The sequence below is a fragment of the Triturus cristatus genome, chromosome 1_2 (genome assembly GCF_964204655.1).
Source record: "Triturus cristatus chromosome 1_2, aTriCri1.1, whole genome shotgun sequence".
Lineage (NCBI taxonomy): Eukaryota > Metazoa > Chordata > Amphibia > Caudata > Salamandridae > Triturus > Triturus cristatus.
The window spans coordinates 450,109,641-450,130,066 of record NC_140580.1 but is presented as its reverse complement, the minus strand read 5'-3'; the positions used below and the strand labels follow the sequence as shown (position 1 = coordinate 450,130,066).

At 45.3% G+C, this 20,426-nt stretch overlaps 1 protein-coding gene across 2 annotated transcripts in view; it reads left to right on the top strand.

Annotated features, from left to right (window-relative positions):
• Positions 1–20,426, top strand: part of BTAF1 (B-TFIID TATA-box binding protein associated factor 1) — an 852,875-nt gene that overhangs the window by 385,059 nt on the left and 447,390 nt on the right. For both annotated transcript variants that reach the window (XM_085606166.1, XM_085606165.1), the window contains exon 14: positions 152–272. In XM_085606166.1, the coding sequence (XP_085462292.1) occupies positions 152–272 (121 nt within the window). The remainder of the gene's footprint in view (positions 1–151; positions 273–20,426) is intronic.

Here is a 20,426-nt window from a genome sequence, read left to right as displayed (position 1 = left end):
TTTTTCAAATTAATACATCCCTGTTAGAGCTTAATCAAGACTAAATTGTTAATTAAAATGTTCTAATCCTTGCAACAATGTCATCAAATGATCATTTGCTGGGTAAGCTACCAGTGTGTTTCAGATAATATACTTTTACTTTTTTCATCAGGTTCCAACAATCTTTTACAGTTCTTGTACCTCGTGTATGGCCTTTCTTGCGACACACTATTTCCTCTGTAAGAAAAGCAGCTCTTGAAACTTTGTGTACGCTGCTGTCAACACAAGATCAGGTAAGAATGTTTTGTTTAGTTATTTGAGTTCTTGGTTTCTCCTGATTCAGAGCACTGGGCAAAGAGGAGTTGGAATCCTATTGGTAAATTTTGTCTCAAATACTCTTTCCTCTGTTTTAGAGGAGATGCATTTTATTGAATGTGTGATGAAAGTGCAGTTTTCAGACCTTTCCTGAAAAGGTTGCAGTTTTTTCTGCTCTTCAGCTTTGGTTCTTTGTAGTCCATAGGTCTCTGAACACCCAGGCATATGCCTCCATTAATATTCCATCTGAAAGCTTGTTAAGACCGGAGGTTTGACATTCATGATCTCTAGATTGTTAGACACACAGCTGGTGGCAAGTCCCTGCATGTATCCTGCTTCTCTTCCTTTGTAACACTTGTGCATGGTACAGACAACTTTATTCTTGCATCTGTGGGAGTTTGTGGAGTCCTATCAGGACAGGCTTTGTCGTTGTCCTTCTGCAGTTCAGATGTTTTCTGGCAACTTGGAGCATTTAAAGCACTTTAATGAGTTTTTGGGGAGCCCTAAGTTGGCTTGGACATTTTAGCATATTTAGTTATTAACTGAAATGTTGGTTTCAGAGTTGATGTTCAGGTACCACATTCAATGTTTGCTGAGAAAGACCTTGATGTTTGTACCATGTTCAAAAAGTGAGCCAGAGATTCCTTACAGAAACCAGTTTCCTCAAATGGAATTATTGTCTTGACAACTTGGAGCCTCTATGCAGCCCGAGTTACCTCTACTGTGGATTAGCAATCTGGTGTTTTACATTAGTTTCCTACAATTGTGCCAGTTATTGAAGGTTTGATGCCATAGGAGCCAACCACAATTACTGTGCACTGCTTTTTAGGTCTCGCCTGAGCCAGCGCTTTAGCACTGCTCTCGCGAGAGCTTTTGTAAAAGGGGGATCTGGAAGTGCAAACTAGTGCTTTTCAGGCCTCCAAATACAGTGCATGTGCGCCGGGCGCGCGCACCATTTGGCAGCCTGAAAAGCACTGCCTGATCACTTTCGCGGACACAGCCACCATCTGTCTCCTCCGTCACGGGTCATTAAGTTGCATTCTCCTCTGCCTCCGCCCGATCACTTTAACTTTCACTTTCGTGGCTTGGCTTGTTCTAGTGTTTAGTCTTCCGTTCTGACAGCACATAAAGTAAATATATAAATAGGTGGCAAATATTTAGCAGGATTATTACCGTTTGTCAACACTTAGATTCAACATCTTTCTGGTTTTCGAGCTGCTGCTATTTTGAAAGTGAACATGATAAAATTAAGCTCCAATTTGTTCGATACTAAGGCCGCATCAGCAAGATAGCTACCGGTTTTGTTTTTTGAAGGTACATTTCCCACGTCTGGGTATCGGGTTGCATTTATCAATCCTAAACTTGCATGTTTCCACCACTAAGCTGTTATTTGTTCAGCTGGATGACTTTTCATTCCTTTTTCTTGGGTAAATAAAACCATGAAAAAAGTATCAATTTTATAGTTGGCCTGTTAATAGTAGCATAATATGTTTTTATACAGGACTGTATTTCAAACTGGCAATTGCTTTGCAAGCCTCTCGGACCCCCATCCTGTTAAGAGTATGATTCTTAAGGCTTTGGTTTTCTGTAGAACCCCAGTTTTGCGTTTAATTTTTTTTTATTTTCTTGGTAGTAAACTCAAACCCATAGATGTACCCCTCACCCGGAGACTTCTTTCTTGTACTGAACTGTAATTGGGGGATTATTGATGGCTTAATTTGTAGGCGTTATTTTAGATAAAATACTTAACCTACAGTGACTCTGTGCTTAATAGCATATCTTTCCTAATGAGACTGTTGCATGGAATCAGTCCATTCATGCCAAAGCCGGACCAGAATGCCTTACTACAATCCCCTGTTCTCTTAAGACTTGTGTGACAAATTGCCTGTTATTTGTTTTAAAACCAAAACATAAATAAAAGGCATTGTAATTTTACATTGCCAATAGCTCAAACTCTTATAAATGCGAGACCTATTGCATTGCAAATGCTTGTTAAGGATACATTCAGTGTGTGCACCTTTTAATGATTTATATAGTTTACCATATGTAAAATTGAATATATTATTCTCTGAATATTTTGTCAACCCAGCCATCAATTGTGATTTAAAATCAAGCGATCATAAATCTGTTGGTGTGTTGTCCTCATCTAAATGAATTATTGGTTCGGTCAGACCTATATGACCCCTTTTCATAACCTAAACTATGATTTTTTTGTAGACAGGGGTTTGGGGTTCATAAGTAGATAAGTGATTGGCCATTCCCTTTTCACTGGCATGCTTTTCCAACGGAATTCGTAGTATTTTGTCATGAGTGCATGGCCTGTGGGGTCATGATTTAATGAAGTGCTCTGTTCCAGCCAGTTGTACCAAAAAAGTACTCTTAATCAGAAGAGCATGTTGCCACAGTTGTCAGTTAATGTTTTGGCACCTATGGCCTAAAGCATAGATTTCAGTTTTAGACATTCACAAAAAACGTTTCATAGACTCAACACAATTACATAATTCCTCCTATAGAACTGTGGTCAGAGTACATTAAGTAGCCATTGCCTCCTGAGACACATAATATGTGCATACCAAGAAGAGTCCTAGAAGACTGTAGGGCTGTTCTCCTCCACAATCCTATTCCTGACTCCTAATTGCCAATACACACAACTGAAAATTCTGTACTTCTAGACCTATGGATCTGCTGTTCCTTTGCTTGCTAAATACAGGTCTCTAGCTGAAATGCACACATCACTTGTCAACCCTGTTTGCCAAATACTGAATTATCCACTGAGATCTTCAATTGTCTTTCTATAGAGTACGAGAGGTTCCTGTAACTCTGTTGGGGCTTCTTTTTGGAGGACTTCAAAATTATGAGAGCGTTCTTTAAAAAGAAATGTTTTTATTAATATGCTTGGGATATAGCAGAAAAATTTCTATTGCAAACATTTCAAATGGCAATTAAAAAAAAAAAAAGGAAATGGCAGATAAAACCAACAATCCATCAAACTGTTCGTCTCTTACCGAAAGCGCAATCCAAGTTTACATTCAGACTTATCTAAGACAGCCTCTAGTTAGAGGCATGTGTGCTGTAGATGCACATGCTGTGCACATGTCCGCTATCTAGTGTTGGGCTCGGATGATTACAAGTTTTTTTTTTTGTTTGAAGAAGTTTCTTCGAGTCACAAGGTTGTGTGACTCCACCTTTTGGTGATGGTAGGCACTGGCATCAACTCCATTGCCAGACTGTTTTTTTCTGCTGACGTGTTGTGATGTAATCTCTTGCGCTCCAGTTCGAGACTTTCAGGCTCCCTTCAGTTGGCTAATAGATAATTAACTCCAAGTGTATTGTTTCGGTCATGTAGCTACACATGCATTCCAAGCGAATTACTCTTTCTGTGCGGCAGGTCTTGGACTTGCTTGCTCGACCTACGGGCCAGGCCGATCTGGGTCTCTTTCAATTCGACTGACTTCTCGTAAAATGAGCTGCTAGTGGAATGCATGCCATTCCATTTCTGTCTGAATTGACACTCCAAATCCTGACACTGACCAGCATTCCATTTGTAACCTATGCCTGTCGCCTGATCATAGAGAGGAAACCTGTAAGGTCTGCAAATCCTTTCAATCCAAAAAGACTCTAAAGGATCACATGCCTGGCACCAGGAAACGCAGCTCAGACAAGCAGACTCACCAGACATTTTCGGTTGACAAGAGGAGGCAGATGAGCCATCAGCAGCTCGAGGAATCATTAGCCGTATGGGATTCCAGTTCTGACATGGAACAGGACTCTGCCACCTTCTACATGGCACAGAAGTGTCAGCCCGTGAGTACTTTAACCCCCGATCCAAATGCCAAAAAGTCTGCTCCATCCGCAAAATCTGCTTACAGTACGCCACTGCAAAAAAGCCATGGCATGCACTGACCTAGAGGCTCGGAAGCCCAAACCCTTGGGCTCCGCACCAAAAGTTCGGCCTACAGCAGGGGCCTCTACCACTTCAAAGTCTGAGTCCATAACTTACCAAACATTCTTTTCGGCTCTGAAAGACCAGAGCCACTGTACTTCGGAACTGAGCACACTGGCACCAAAGCATTCTTCTGCTCTGAAATGTTTCACCTTCAGACTGAAAACTTCATTCGAACTGATCCTCTATGTCCTGCAGGAATGGCTAGATCCAAAATTTAGAAAAAAACCTTGCAAATGCAGCGGGTAACAAAGAAGATAGTTCAGCTGGCAAAGCCTCAATCCTCCAAGAGACAACTAACTTTTCAAGAGGCTCTAGACATCCCTACATAGCCTCTCAAGAAGAGAATGTTGCCACTAGTCCTGTACATATTCCCATTCCTACCTCACCAAACCTACAAACCTCACCCCAGCTTCCACTCCACCACCTGATTCACCTAAAAAATGTGAGGCTAGTAACATGTCCCCTCACTCACCAATTATAGATGAGCATGATCACATTCCACAGGGGACGCTTGGGATGCATATAACTTAGAACATCAAGAGGATACGGATCCCGACGTATATCCTACACGCTCATCACCACCTGATGATGCCTCTGCCTATCAAGAACTAATAGCCAGGGTGGCAGCTTTTCATCAAGTTCCTTTACATAAGGGGGGACACAATATTTACCACTCCTTAAGGGAATGCCATGTCATGCAGAAGATAATTTTAAAGACCCTGTCAAAGCTAGAATGATAACACCCCATATTGACCAAAAAATAGAAGTCTGTGCCCTGCAATCCCATATACATTAGAGGTCAATTAACACCTGAATCCCTAGCAGTGTCCAATGCACAAAAAAGGCACTCTCTCAAACAGGGGGAGCACCTCCCTAGAAAAGGAGTGCAAACTAATTGATACCTCTGGAAAACACATGGCAGCACAATCTGCAAATCATTGGCATATTGCCAGCAGCCAAACTCTATTCGTTCACTACAATAGAGCTCACTGGGATGAAATGGAGGGACTCCAACATCTCCTAGAGGAATACAAGAAAAGGGGGCAGGAAATATTTAATGAGGGGAAGCTAATCACCAACAACTCAATACAGTGCGCACTAGATTCCGTTGACACTGCAGCTAGAGGCATAAATACTTTGATGTGGAATATTTGGCAGTTGTAATGAGCTCCAGACAGTAACCATATTGGATAATGTCCAACATCCATTGGTCTGTTGCGATTGATTTCCATGTTTGACAAAAAAACTCTGAGAACTACCCCTGACAGGTGTTAAATGGTCAGGGGAATGGTGGGTAAGTCATTGCTTGGTATTTGTGTTTGGACTACGGGTATTATTTCCGCCACCCATTCCTTTGAAATTATTTCCTCGGTATGCACCCTGTAAAAGGTCTTAGTAGTGAAGGATTGTCCTTGATTATTAAAGGGTGACCCTGTGTCTGTGGTGGCAGATCTAGCACCTTGTTTGAAATTGGGCCTACGAAAAGAGCCATGGTAGTTGCAAGTTTGTAGAGCCCTCATTGTTTTTGCTACCTCAGTAGCTTTCTTCATTTTTTCAAGGATTGTGTCCACCAGAGGGCCAAAGAGGTGCTCCTTGTCAAATGTGAGATTAAGCATTGCCTGCTTTACTTCATGTTTAAAGCCCAAGTCAGGGATAGTTAGCGCTAAATAAATGCAATTACAATTATGCAGTGGTGGTGAAGAGGGCCGCAGAGGTGTTTGACCTTGAACTTCCCTCTGTGGCGGTCAAGCCTAACCCCTTGACCAAAGTGCTTCAACCTGGGGCTTCCCTAATCCAAACCCCTATTACCCTTTAACAAAGTACTGACTGATGTCCTTCTAGGAACCTGGTTCAAGCCTATCACAAGGGCTCCTGTGATCAGGACATTTGCCAACCACCATTGTCCTGCCCAGCGTGATCCTAGTTTCCTCCGCCAACACCCCACCCCTGAGAGCTTGGTAGTCCAAGCCTTGACTTCCCATGGCGTGTTCCCTGCTGCTCCCCTGGACATAGAATCCAAGAGGCTGGACACACTTGGGAAGAGGTTTTCTTCAGCCAGCCTGGCATTGTGGTTGGTGAACACCGCATGCCTTTTGGTCCGTTACTCCCATACCATATGAGAAACGGTCGCACAAGTGCTACCGCAGGTCCTGTACGAGGCCCAGGCCATCCTCTCCCAAGCAGTGAAAGACAGAGCTGCAGCAAAGTTCACCATTAGGTGTGGTCTGAATACAACTGATTTGCTGTGCAGAACAGTTTCGTCTACGGGGGCCATGCCTGGCTGAGAACATCTGGCTTTTCGGGGGATGTCCAGGCCAACCTCCTGGACATAACCTTCGAAGGGACTTGTCTCTTCAAAGAGAAGGTAGACTCAGCACTGGAGCGCTTCAAGGATTCGCAGGCTGCAGCCAAGTCCCCGGGCCTCTCAGTGACACCTTGCACCCAGTCTGCCTTCTGCCTCTTTCATGGCTATGGAAGGGGCTTTCAACCACGTCAGTCATACCACAGCCACTGTCCTGCGCAAGCTTCCCAAGTTGTGTAATGACGTGCATGCGGGCATTCTGATCACATGACAATGGTAGCCAGAAATCATCTGTCACCAACTCCTTGGCAGCTGCAGCCTCAAAGCCTTCCTCATTTGGTTCTGCAAGACCATGGGTGCCCAGATGGAGGTAGAATCCATCAACTCCTCCTCTGGCAGTCCATAACGTTTGACAAATGGGTTTTGCAGACCATTTGGAGGGTTTACACCCTTCCACAAACTGCAGGCAGAGGATCATCTTCATCTTGCTCCAAGAAAAAGTAACTGCTTCTGGACAAGGGGGCTATCGAAATGGGTCCAATATCAGAGGTAAGCATATTAGACCTACCATAGGGGTGACTTGCATATATTAAAAGGGAAGGGTATGGTCTTGCCATTACCTTAAATGGCAAAGTCGAGTTAGCAGTTTGAAACTGCCCTTGCCATCTTCATTGGCAGACTGAAAGCCATGTTTTAAGTTCAATCAATCAGTCATTTGTTAAGCGTACTACATGCCCGCGAGGGTCTCATGGCGCTGGGGGGGAGGAGGTGGGGCCGCTACTGATCGAACAGCCAGGTCTTCAGTATCCTCCTGAGGTCAGCAGGTCTTGGGTCTGTCGTAGGCTCAGTGGGAGGGTGTTCCATGTCTTGGCGGCGAGGTGGGAGAAGGATCTCCCGCCGGTGGTTCTTTCGGGTGCGCGGGACGATGGCGAGTGAGAGGTTGGCGGCGCGTAGTTGGGGGTGTAGGAGAGCCGTCTGACGTAGGCTGGGCCTGTCTTGTTGAGTGCCTTGTGTGCCTGGATGAGGAGCTTGAAGGATATCCTCTTGTTTACGGGGAGCCAGTGCAGGTTTCTTAGGTGGGGGGGGGGGGGGGGGGGGGGGGTGTGATGTGGCCGTGTCGTGGTACATCGAGGATCAGTCGTGCCGAGGTGTTTTGGATGCGTTGTAGTCAGTTGATGAGCTTGGTCGGGGCTCCCACGTAGAGGGCGTTTACGTAGTCGAGTCTGCTGCTGACGAGGGCCTGAGTGACTGTCTTTCTTATCCCACTCAGGGTGGCACAAGTGCTGCAATCCCTGGGGGCAGTCTAACCTACAGGCCTTGGGTACTCCATGTACCATATATTAGGGACTTACAAGTAAGCTAGGCTATGCCAATTGGAGACAAGCCAATTAAACATGCACCATTTTAAGGGTTAGAACACATTCACGGAGTCTTTAAAAAAAAAAAAAAAAACAATTATAGCAGGGCTCCGGGCATTTCAGAGTCATTACACCAGTTATCATTTTGATCGTGCAATACTACTAGCTAGTGACATGGTTAGAGATGGGAGGAGTGCACGATCAAAATGTTATAGTCCACATTTCATATTGTCAGCGGTGAAACTAATGCGGTTTTACATAAAGAGGTGGGATGGATCCTCTCGTTGAGCGTAGCATTGTACAGTGTTTCTAGAGGTGGTTTTAGTATGTCAGTAAATGTGCTGTAAAATTCTGAAGAGTCCGTCTAAGCCAGGAGCTTGCCGGGTACCCAGTAAAAGAATGGCTTCCTTAAATCTCTTCTACAGAGATGGGGGCATCCAGAGATAGCCCCTGCTTAAGGGTAATGCCCGGCAAGGAGAGGCTATTGAGGTAGCTTGCCACCAAGGACATCGTGGTGGGATTAGGTGAAGCATACAGGCCCCGGTAATGACTGGTGAATGCTGAGTGGATCTCCTCTCGTGTGAGGAGGAGCGAGTCTGTGCTCGCGCTGATGGACGTGATGGGCTGCAGGGTTTGATCCTATTTCACCAGCCAGACCAGTAAGGCACTGGGCTTATCACCCTCTGAGAGCATGCGCTTTATGTATGGGTGCACTTCAAAGGTGGGAAAGACAATGCAAAAGGTTTATTTATCCAGTCTGTTTGCTGTGAACTCAGCTTTGATTTTACCAGATGTTTTTTGGGGTTTCAGGGATTGTTAAACAGTATTTTAGTGTTAAATAGGGTTACCATAGTATACCCCCTACGCTCTCCCCATCCCGTAAATCTAGTTAAGCATCACCAAAAACTTCTAACATTTTGAAATGCCCAAAGTGCGTAGGGTTATCCCTGGAAACCTGTGCCACATTGGTTAGGGCATTCCCACCCTCTAACTATGCCAGGTAAAAATATGACACCCACTTTGTAACACTCGTGGAACTGTGGAAATTCAGAAGAGGACTGAACCTGCTGTCTTATACCCGAGTAAAGCCTAGACTACTGGACCTGGTCTCACTCTTGTATCTAGAACATGGAGGTGGTCTCAGTCATAAAGCTGAATTTCTGTTCAAGCTACAGGAATAGGGCTAGCTTAAAGAGTCCTTTACTGCAACTGCCCGCCTGATCAGTGGCAACTGGACCTGGTCTGGACTCTGACAGCCACTCTGATTCTCTATATGGCTCTGCTAGGTTTTGGAAGTATACTCCTGTGGCACTAGATTTGGACTTGAAGGATTATAGTCAGAAGATCAAATATTAGACCAGGACACACTTTGTTAGTGTATCTGACATGTGGTCCATCGCTGTTGGCCTCCAATTGCACTTTGATCCTGTTCTACAGCAACTGTTGACTTTTGTCACTTTGAGCTTCTTAGCACTATTTCTACTTTACATTTTATAAATTCATATCCCCGGTTCCCCTTATTTTATTTGATCATATTGGTGTCATTTTGGTTATTCAATTTTATTCTTATTTTTCTAATTTGTTTTTGCATTTTTTTTTTGTTTGCATTTGACTTTACCGTTTTGACACTGCATAAATACTTTACGCATTACCTCTAAGTTATGCCTTTCTGCTCTGTGCCATTGCTACCAGAGGGTCTAGCTCAGGTACAGTTTGTTACTCTAGTGGTTCATCCTGACACAGATTGTGATTATTGCTTGAAGGTGGGTACCCCCATGGACTAATAACCCAGTTTCTTACAATGACTTTGCTAAATTGAGATTAGAGAAAGGTGTTCATGTTGCAGGTGCTCAAACTGCGCAGCATTTGTTTGTATGCAAGTATGCCACCCTGCCATTGTTTTGTCTGGAGGTCTTTTCAAAGAGATGGAGATGTGTAGTGCTGCCTTCTTCAATATGGCTAAATACTCTGAATTATGGATGTGCTGGACAGCACTTCAAGAATCTACTTTCAAGACTGTCCTACCACGCATGATGGTGGACCACATGCTGGGTCACAGGGGAAGGTGCCCGTACTCTTAGGTTTCAAAAATATTAATATAAAGTTTTAAAAAGAAAATATACTGTCAAGCTACTGGTAGCTCCCGAGCTATCCTTTGGGAGACACATTGGTACACGGTTTGATTGTGTTTTGTATTTCTGTCACTCATTCGTTTTTCTCTTTTATTTATAGACTTTCAGTCTTTAGTTAAGGTCTTCATCCTCCAGTGTTTCTCTGTAAAATCCATTGACACATGATTTTGATAGATATGCTGTGCAGCAGTGTAAAATCATCTTGAATCCTGGAAATAAAAATGGTTTTCTGCTACCAACCTTATTGCAGATGGGCTCAGCAGGATGCATCGTGCACTCTCAATATGTGCTTCGCTTAGTGGTAGCAATATATTTTCCTCCGATTGGCAGTTTTATTTGATCTCTTAAGTGTAAACGTTTTGGATATAGAGAGGAAGACTCCGCGAGGACTGTTTCGTTCTCTTGTAATTTGTCTAACTCCCCTCTACACATTCCCTTCTCTCTATCCACTGGCCTTCACAGTCGAATATTTACAGAAACCGATCTCTTCCTAATGGTGTTATGGGGTATGGCTCTCTAGTCTTTTGACTCAGAGTTTAGTCTGGTCCCTTCTGATTCAGAATCTTTCTTCAACAGGAATACCTTCCTGAGTCGCATGCTTTATTGAATGTTCACGTTTGTCAGGCTGTGAGCCAGGGCAGGGAACATACCTCTGTAATAGATAGTAAGGGACATCCTGAAAAAGCACCACGTTTTCAGAGAATAAATCCTCCTAAACAAAAATGTCCTTAAAAGTACTTCCAAAGGAAAGTCGTATTTGCCATATTTTATAGTACAGGGAAAAGTCTCTGGCTCATTCCTATATATTAGAATCTTCAAAAATGTAGAAGTAGGCACATTTTCTCAATGGTTGTTGCATGTATAGCAGCACAAGCGAAACCTATAGTAACCAAGATATACACTGGATGATGTGCATTCTCATTAAGGAGCCTCTATTGGGCCCAGCAATGCCTAACCCCTCTGAATGTTTACCACAAAAGAGCTGCTCCTAGTGTGATCACCCAAACGAGTTACAAGAACGTCGTGAGTGTGGGCATCTCACAAAAAGTTACGGAATGGTCTCACACACCACCTGGTGTCATGCTTCATCATTGACCAGTCCTCGCCCTCCAAAACCTTAGTTTGATGGAGGGCGGGCATACACTTGACGACAAGGATGCACTTCTAAGTGACTAAGTGGGGGCCCGTGAATATGTGAGTGAGATTAAAAATCATTATAGTAGTCAGAGGCGTTTTTTAATGTGAAATGAAAACTATATGATATTAAAATGTAAATGTGACGGTGATTGGGGTGGTTATTGTCCCCAACCGTCTAGTGGATGGTCGACATGTTTCTGCCCAAGCGGCCCAATTGGGTCCATGGCATTCATCAGGACCTAGAGATAAGAAAAGGGGGCTCCGTTCTTACCAAATGTTGGTAAGATGTTACCACTGCGTGAGTGTGGCGTTGGTCACACTTCACCGTTTTGAACTGCTTCCAAAGGTGAAGCCTAAAATAAAAATATGGGAGATAATGATGTAACTCGCTGGGTCATTTGTACCTGTAAGGAAAAAGGAAGAAAGACAATGCATGCATTGATTTCTAAGCGTGACAAATGGTGTGTACGTGACTTCGTGGCACTCTAATTGTGTACACTTGTGTGAAACTTTGAGGATGGTGGCAGGCGGTGCTGCTACCAGGCTTACCCTAGTTAAATGGACAACTTGTCCCATGGGGGAAGGGGCGGAGGGAATCCACAGTTTTGTCTCCTCTGTAAAAGAAAACATGAAAACCCACAATCTTGATGAAAGCGTTTTTTGTTTGAGAGGAATCTCCCAAAGCGAATTAAGTAGTGATCTATTCAAATCTCATGGGTTGAATGAGCATGTACACATGTACACATCCACACACTCCACAGCCTTTCAGTTCAAGCACACTCTTACTATAACATGTGATGGATGCGTCCCGAAACCTGTACGTCCGCTCCCGGTCCTCCCGAATGTAGAAATGGCAGGGAGCGGGTGACGTCTTTATAGGTAGATCACGGGTGCTTAATTGAAGTAATTTGCGGTAAGCGTTAACATGTGAGCGTTTCCCGGTGTCCCGGACTCTCACCGCCTGGAGAAAAGATGTCGCTTGTAGGCGTGTGTAATTGTTGAAGAAGCGAGCCTTATTCGTTGAGAGGCGGGTGGGCGTTTTTAGCGGAGGGGCGGTGCCGAAAGGCCCGAGCAGGCGAGGGTGTGCCAGGAGATGGAGAGAGAAAGGGGAGGTTTCATTGGTTGTGAAGTGTGCGGAATTCTTACGCCTCGTCTAATTGGTTGAAATGCGGCAGGGGTTTTTTTTGGGCCAAATGACAAGATCAAATGGATTTTATCAAAACTTGCTCGAGGCTATGCTGTTGGCATGGAAACACATGCATTGTTAGTGCCCGTGCGGTGGTAGCATTGTAGGGAAAGTGGGGAGAATTGCGTGCGTTGTTTGCCTTCGTTGCAATTCGGCAGGCGCGGTTGTCCAGATGATGATCTCATAAGGTGATGTCAATATGTGCTGGAGCGTGACTGGTTGGCATGGAGACAGAACTGGACGTTCAGTTCAGGAGAGGAGAGGAGCGACTCCAGCAGTGATGAGAGCTCAGGACCACATTTTGGAAGACAGCCTAGTTACCAACCTTTAATGCAGATACAACAACCACAACCACAACCCCCTCCCTTTGGCTATTGGCCACAACCTTATTTGCCACCAGGTTTTGGCTACCCTCCCGGCCCCCCTTCTTTTTTATTCCAGGGCAGGGGCAGAGGGAGAGGCCGACAAAAAAGAAGAAATGCAAGGGTCCAATGGGAGGACCAACAACAACAACCACAAGGGGTGACAACCAGGAGCAGAGGGAGAACGGAGATGCCCTCAACGAGCAGAGACTAACGAATATTGTTAACATCAGCACACACACTCTTACAATGGAAGAAGAGTCCGTCCTTAAAGGTTTGGGTTTTGTTCCCACACCTAGAAATGACCCCTTTAGTCTAAACATGGAATTGGCCCAATTCTTTCGCAAACTCAAACTCCGTGACTTCTTTGGTGACACAACAGAAACCATTGAAGACAGCAAGAAATCAACAGGGCTACGCAAGAAGTCAACCTTCCAACCCCCGAATCAGAATATCTCGTGCGAAATACTCTCATTCGAACAGGCTGTACTCAGAGATATTGAGAACATAGACTTCCAAAACACCAAAGGGTTCAATAACCTTACGGGGAGGGAACGCACTGCCCTACAAGCACTTAAAAACAACCACGACATCGTTATAAAACCAGCGGATAAAGGGGGCGCCACAGTCCTCTTGGATCGCACGATGTACCAGAATGAGTGTCTACGACTGTTAGCCGATACCAACAGCTATGCTATACACCAAACCGATCCCACTAAGCAAATCATGATTAAAATAAAGAACATAGTGGAAGAAGCACTCAGTAATGATTGGATTACGAGACAAGAAGCTGAGTTTCTGACCAACGATGAACCTAGGATGCCAAGATTCTACATCCTCCCAAAAATCCACAAAGACCGGATGCCACCCCCAGGGAGGCCCATCGTATCGGGCATTGGGTCTGTATTGGAACCTTTGTCGCAATTCTGTGATTGGTTCTTGCGGCCAATTGTAAAGGAGACACCATCCTATCTAAGGGACACTAAAGATGTCCTCTGCCTCCTAAGAGATCTGGAGGTAGATCCCACTAGCGACTGGCTCATAACTATGGACATCGAAGCCCTGTACACGAGTATACCCCAACAACGAACACTGGAAGTCGTAGAGAACATCATTCTACGAAGAGAATGGGATTTCATCACCCCTCAACACTTCGTTATGGAATGTGCTGAATTGGCCCTTACAGAAAATTTCTTTCAGTACGAACAGACCCTCTACCATCAAATAACAGGAACTTCGATGGGGAGCACTTTTGCCCCCAGTATGGCCTGTTTGTACGTCCAACAATTTGAGGATGACTTCGTTAACAATCCGGTGAACCCGTTTCTGAGTCACCTCAAGATTTGGAAACGGTACATGGATGATGTACTTATTGTATGGAGTGGAACAGAGGAGGATGCAACAGCTTTCGTACACTGGGTCAACTCACAAGACAGACATCTCAAGTTCACATATACCATCAACAAGGATCACGCTGTCTTTCTGGACTTGGATATTACACTCACCAATAGGGGGATAACAACCAAGGTCCACAATAAACCCACAGACAGGAACAGCTTACTTTTATATGAAAGTTACCACCCGAAAGCCCTCAGACAGAATCTACCGGTTGGTCAGTTCCTCCGAATAAGAAGAAATTGCTCTGAAAAAGATACCTACAAAGAACAGGCGAAACACCTCGAACAAACTCATCGAACGCCACTATCCAAGAAAGATGGTGAGAAGGGCAAATAAAAGAGCAAGTAACAACCCTAGAGAAGCACTGTTGGAGGATGTTGAGCAAGTAAAAACAAATAGACCAGTATGTGCTACCACATTTACACCAGCATCGAATTTAACTAAATAAATCATCAAAAAGAGATGGCATATACTAAACAGCGCCGGGAAGTAATGGGAAACCCCCCTTTTTGCATTCAAACGCAACAGAAACCTACGGGACGAGCTGGTACATGCCCAGATGACTACAAAGGAGGACACTGAACAACCTAGGCTCTGGGACCAACCACGTGTAGTAGGTCACTTTGCCTGTGGTACGTGCAACTCGTGCAACCTCACCAAGAACACCAAAGAGGTAGACATAGGCACTGGCAAACCCTGGCAACTCAGAACATTCAGTAACTGCAACACGGAGAACGTTGTGTATCTTCTAACATGTCCCTGCACGCTTCAGTATGTGGGAATGACGACTAGGAAGATAAGAACCCGTATCCATGAACATCGAAGCACGATCAGGTGCAAAAAAAACCAACACTAAGTTGACTCGGCATTTCTCCGAAAAAAACCACAAAGAAACAGACCTTAGTTGGACTATACTTGAGGTCATGAAAAAAGGCAAGTCTGACCTCACCAGAGAACTACATTTCAGAGAGCAACGATGGGTCTACCGCCTCCGCTCCCATGAGAAGGGCCTTAATGATGACATCCCCTGGCTACAGCTTACACGATAAAAAGAACAATGAACTTGAAATATACCATCCCTTGACCATGATCTAAAAAATGTTTTTGCCCAGACTCGCGTTGAATGCACGGTCCGGGCACACACACAAGTATAGATACCATTGCCACCAATACCACAGCAATCCTCAAGTGCCTCTTTCTACACCTAATACAATACGATCCCCCGCGCGCCACCACTCCTTAGTGTCAAGGTGACTATAGACGCTCGGCGCAAGCACGACTAGCCCTGTGCCACCTCTTAAAAATAGTACAGATACGTTTTGCTATACCAACTACGGTGGCGACACTACCACCCACACCTCCAGCTGGCTCATAAGTAAAAGTTTACGTCATATGTTGCACAGAGGAAAGTTGCGGCAGTTTGAGTATGCATGTGCTTATATAAACATTCTTATGATAAAATGCTCAATTGCTCTTCCTCAATCTATGGATGATGAGATAGTGGGACTGAACTGAGCATAAATGACATGTGGGACATACACGCTATAATTTTGCTTGAAAATGACTGGCTCTGTATTACAGATCACTTGGAATGCTATACAAAGGGCTTTATTGGCTATCAGTGTATTTCTCTTAGGATGGCAGTGGCCGATTTATGCTTGGGAATGTTCATCGCACAGAGGAGAATTGCGGTTATTTGATTATATAAGCATCCATATGATAGAAGGAATTTGCCTTCATCAAGCGGCTCACCGCCACTTGTACGCACCGCTCACCCTTAATGTTCGGAGCATCCACCATTACACACGCTCCAGCATGCGACCACCACAACCTCTGTCTCCATGCCAACCAGTCACGCTCCAGCACATATTGACATCACCTTATGAGATCATCATCTGGGCAACCGCGCCTGCCGAATTGCAACGAAGGCAAACAACGCATGCAATTCTCCCCACTTTCCCTACAATGCTACCACCGCACGGGCACTAACAATGCATGTGTTTCCATGCCAACAGCATAGCCTCTAGCAAGTTTTGATAAAATCCATTTGATCTTGTCATTTGGCCCAAAAAAAAACCCTCGCTTCTTCAACAATTACACACGCCTACAACCGACATCTTTTCTCCAGGCGGTGAGAGTCCGGGACACCGGGAAACGCTCACATGTTAACGCTTACCGCGAATTACTTCAATTAAGCACCCGTGATCTACCTATAAAGACTTCGCCCGCTCCCTGCCATTTCTACATTCGGGAGGACCGGGAGCGGACGTACAGGTTTCGGGACGCATCCATCACATGTTATAGTAAGAGTGTGCTTGAACTGAAAGGCTGTGGAGTGTGTGGATATGTGTACATGTGTATATGCTCATTCACCCCATGAGATTTGAATAGATCACTACTTAATTCGCTTTGGGAGATTCCTCTCAAACAAAAAACGCTTTCATCAAGATTGTGGGTTTTTTCATGTTTTCTTTTACAGAGGAGACAAAACTGTGGATTCCCTCCGCCCCTTCCCCCATGGGACAAGTTGTCCATTTAACTAGGGTAAGCCTGGTAGCAGCACCGCCTGCCACCATCCTCAAAGTTTCACACAAGTGTACACAATTAGAGTGCCACGAAGTCACGTACACACCATTTGTCACGCTTAGACATCAATGCATGCATTGTCTTTCTTCCTTTTTCCTTACAGGTACAAATGACCCAGCGAGTTACATCATTATCTCCCATATTTTTATTTTAGGCTTCACCTTTGGAAGCAGTTCAAAACGGTGAAGTGTGACCAACGCCACACTCACGCAGTGGTAACATCTTACCAACATTTGGAAAGAACGGAGCCCCCTTTTCTGATCTCTAGGTCCTGATGAATGCCATGGACCCAATTGGGCCGCTTGGGCAGAAACATGTCGACCATCCACTAGACGGTTGGGGACAATAACCACCCCAATCACCGTCACATTTACATTTTAATATCATATAGTTTTCATTTCACATTAAACGCCTCTGACTACTATAATGATTTTTAATCTCACTCACATATTCACGGGCCCCCACTTAGTCACTTAGAAGTGCATCCTTGTCGTCAAGTGTATGCCCGCCCTCCATCAAACAAAGGTTTTGGAGGGCGAGGACTGGTCAATGATGAAGCATGACACCAGGTGGTGTGTGAGACCAGTCCGTAACTTTTTGTGAGATGCCCACACTCACGACGTTCTTGTAACTCGTTTGGGTTATCACACTAGGAGCAGCTCTTTTGTGGTAAACATTTAGTATTGGAGGCTGCTAGCTCCTAGAACCCCACGCCTCTTGTTCCCTCCTCCACACACCCAGTGGAGTATCCTTGTGATTAGATAACCCCTCTGAATGCCTGTCCGATACAGTTCATTCCTACCCCTTCTTGAGAATTGGTTGCTCTGAATTGCTGTATAGCAGGTGGCTGAGGGCTTCCTGTGAAATTTCACAGCTTGGAATCTCTTCAAGTTAAAATATCGATCTGGCTACTGCAAATTCCAGAGACCAGCCTGGGTTTCATCTGTCTTTTGCTTTCTTGCCCTAAGTGTGCCTAGACGTGGGTCCAGGGAGGACCTGGCTTGGCAGTGCAGTCTGGACTGTTTCCCTGAGGCACAGTCTGAAGATGTCCACATGATGTAGATAAGCCGTCCTAAACAGCTTTATGGCAGTGCAAAGATTTCCTCATGGTAGCAACCAGTATGACCATAGCTTTGTGTAGTGAACAACAACTCCCAATCTGCAAACTGGTCAGTCTCCTAAAGAATGGCATATTGAGCTGATGCCTTAAAGTGAGAGCTTTGGCCCATCAGAGTAACAGATGCATAGCAGTGTTTTTGAGTTGAGTATAGTCTGGTCAGTGTGAAGACTGTTTCCATTGCCTCTGCTTTTAAGTAATGATGATCTCCCTTCAAACACTGCAACAAAGCACTGAATTCTGAAATATGAATGTATGAGGTCATGATCTAGAAAGGTAATTGAAATTTGAAAATGGCCATTGCATTTGACAAACACATTTATGAAGCCAAAAAAAATGCATTACGGGAGTTGACTAAGACTGTCAAGTGTGCCAGGAGAAGAAATTGCGCAGGACCCAAGGAGACTTGCTGGATAACCATTGTAAGATTTCTTCACTACGACCCAAAACAAACAGGCTTGGTGTTATGTTTCAGCAGCTGTGGTCCAAGAGCAAAATTCTCAACACTTTCTCTAGTCTGCCGTTTCTCTAACTCCAACTTTAACTCTAAATGGAAGACGTTCAGCTGCCAAGTGGACCTCCTAGGTCCATCTTGGACTAGACCCATGTGGTTTTGACATGCAGTTATCCAAATCTTTATTTCAAATTTCCAGATCTTGCAAGTAAAGGTAATACAATTCCCAGAGCCAATTTATAGGACTGTTTTTTAAGTTGCCATACCTGTATGGTGAGATCTGATAGACTTCTAGCTGCAGATACCTTACCTTTGATTTCTTTTTCCAGGTGACAGACTGGATCCGGAAACTTTTGCTTTGGAATACCCCATGCGCGTGCTGTCGGGTGGCTCCATTTGACTCCACGTGACAGTCTGCGTTGTTGGTGTAGGTTGACGTTGCGGTACTTATATAGGAGCCACCAGGCACGTGAACATCCGTTCTTATCTTTCTGTGCCGGTTAAGCATCGATCCGGGAAGAAATACCCCTTTGGCGCTTTTTGACAGTCTTTTTCTTGACTTTTTGTAAACTTCCACATTATTGTCCATCGTGGGCGAGGATTTCATTGAGGAAGACTGGTTTTAAGCCGATATCTGTCATCGATCCCCACCTTGTTTGCCTCTGGTGTCTCAAGCACGACCACGATCCGAATTTGTGCTCGGACTATCGGGCCATGGCTCCTAAGACTTTACAGGAGCTGGCTTTGAAGCTCTTTGCGGGCCGACAGTCAAGTGAGACACTGCAGAGATCCAGATCAAGGAGGAGGTCATGGGACTGCTCTCAGAGCCCAGAATCCTCTTTGTCCCACTTGAGGTCGTCTGGACACTCTTGGAAAAGGCACACCTCGATTGTCTGTCAACGAAGTAGGTAAGGAGCACAGACGCTCTAGGCACGGTGCCGGAGCCAGGGTATACTTTGCCGCTCTCCTTTTTCATTAGCCAGAGCAACCCCCGCTCACATCAAAGAGTTCTATGAGGCCATTCGCTGCATATATTAGCAGGCCGACCCCTCTGGTGAGCCTTCCGGCCCTGCGGGGTCGGAAGAGGCCCCGTCTGATTCAACATCATAGGCTACGGCCACGGTGCAGGTGAGGCCTCATATCCGTTAACAGATCTGGGTTGACTCCGGTCATGCCACTGTGACCTCCCCTGGCGTCAGACCTGAAATCTCTGCCTGCGACGCCGCTGGTGCCCATTTGTGGTGCCAGCCCCATCTTTATCGCCAACGACACGGAGTCGGAACGATGTTGCTCAATGCCTTTTCCGACGTCTATTGAACCCAGGGCTTCTATGTTGTCGACTGATCACTTTGTGGATGTGTTAGGCTCAGGAGAGGAATTCAGGGATCTATGGATCCTCTGGAACACCAGAATAACTCTGTAGATCAGTTTGAATGGCATGGAGAGCTTGGGGAAGCCAGTGGACTGGATACTTCTCCAGATACTGGCATGATCTCTGCCAACTGTGGCTACGGAGGAGGGGGCTTCTTATGCTATGGTGGTTAAGAGGGCAGCCAAGGTCCTCGAACTGGAGCTGCCCTCAGTGGAGGTCAGACTAATCTCTTGACTGAAGTGTTTCAGCTTGGGGCTTCCACCTCAGAACCCCTTTTGCCCTTTAAAGAAGCGCTTACTGTTGGTCTTCTAGGCACGTGGTCCAAGCCTAGAGCAGGGGCTCCTGTGAATAGGACAATCGCCTGCCGCCATTGCTCCGGTCGATCAAAAGTTCCTCAGTCAACACCCCACCCCACAAAGTTTGGTGGTGCAGGTCTCTACGTCACAGGGTCCTTTCCCTTCCGCTCCTCCAGATAGGGAATCCAAAAGGCTGGATTAATTTGGGAAGATCTTCTCTTCCTCCATCCTGGCGTTGTGATCGGTGAATACCACATGCTTATTGGGCCGTTTCTCTCACTCCCTTTGGCAGACGGTTGTGCAAGGGCTGCCACAAGTCCCGGAGGAGGCCCGGGCTGTGCAGTTAAGGATGGGAGAGATGCAGCAAAATTCACCATGGCCTTAACTGATTCGCTGGACAGATCGATTTCCACGACAGTGGCCTTGAGACACCTTGCCTGGCTTAGGACAACTGCCTTCTCGGGTGATGTCCAGGCAAATGTGATG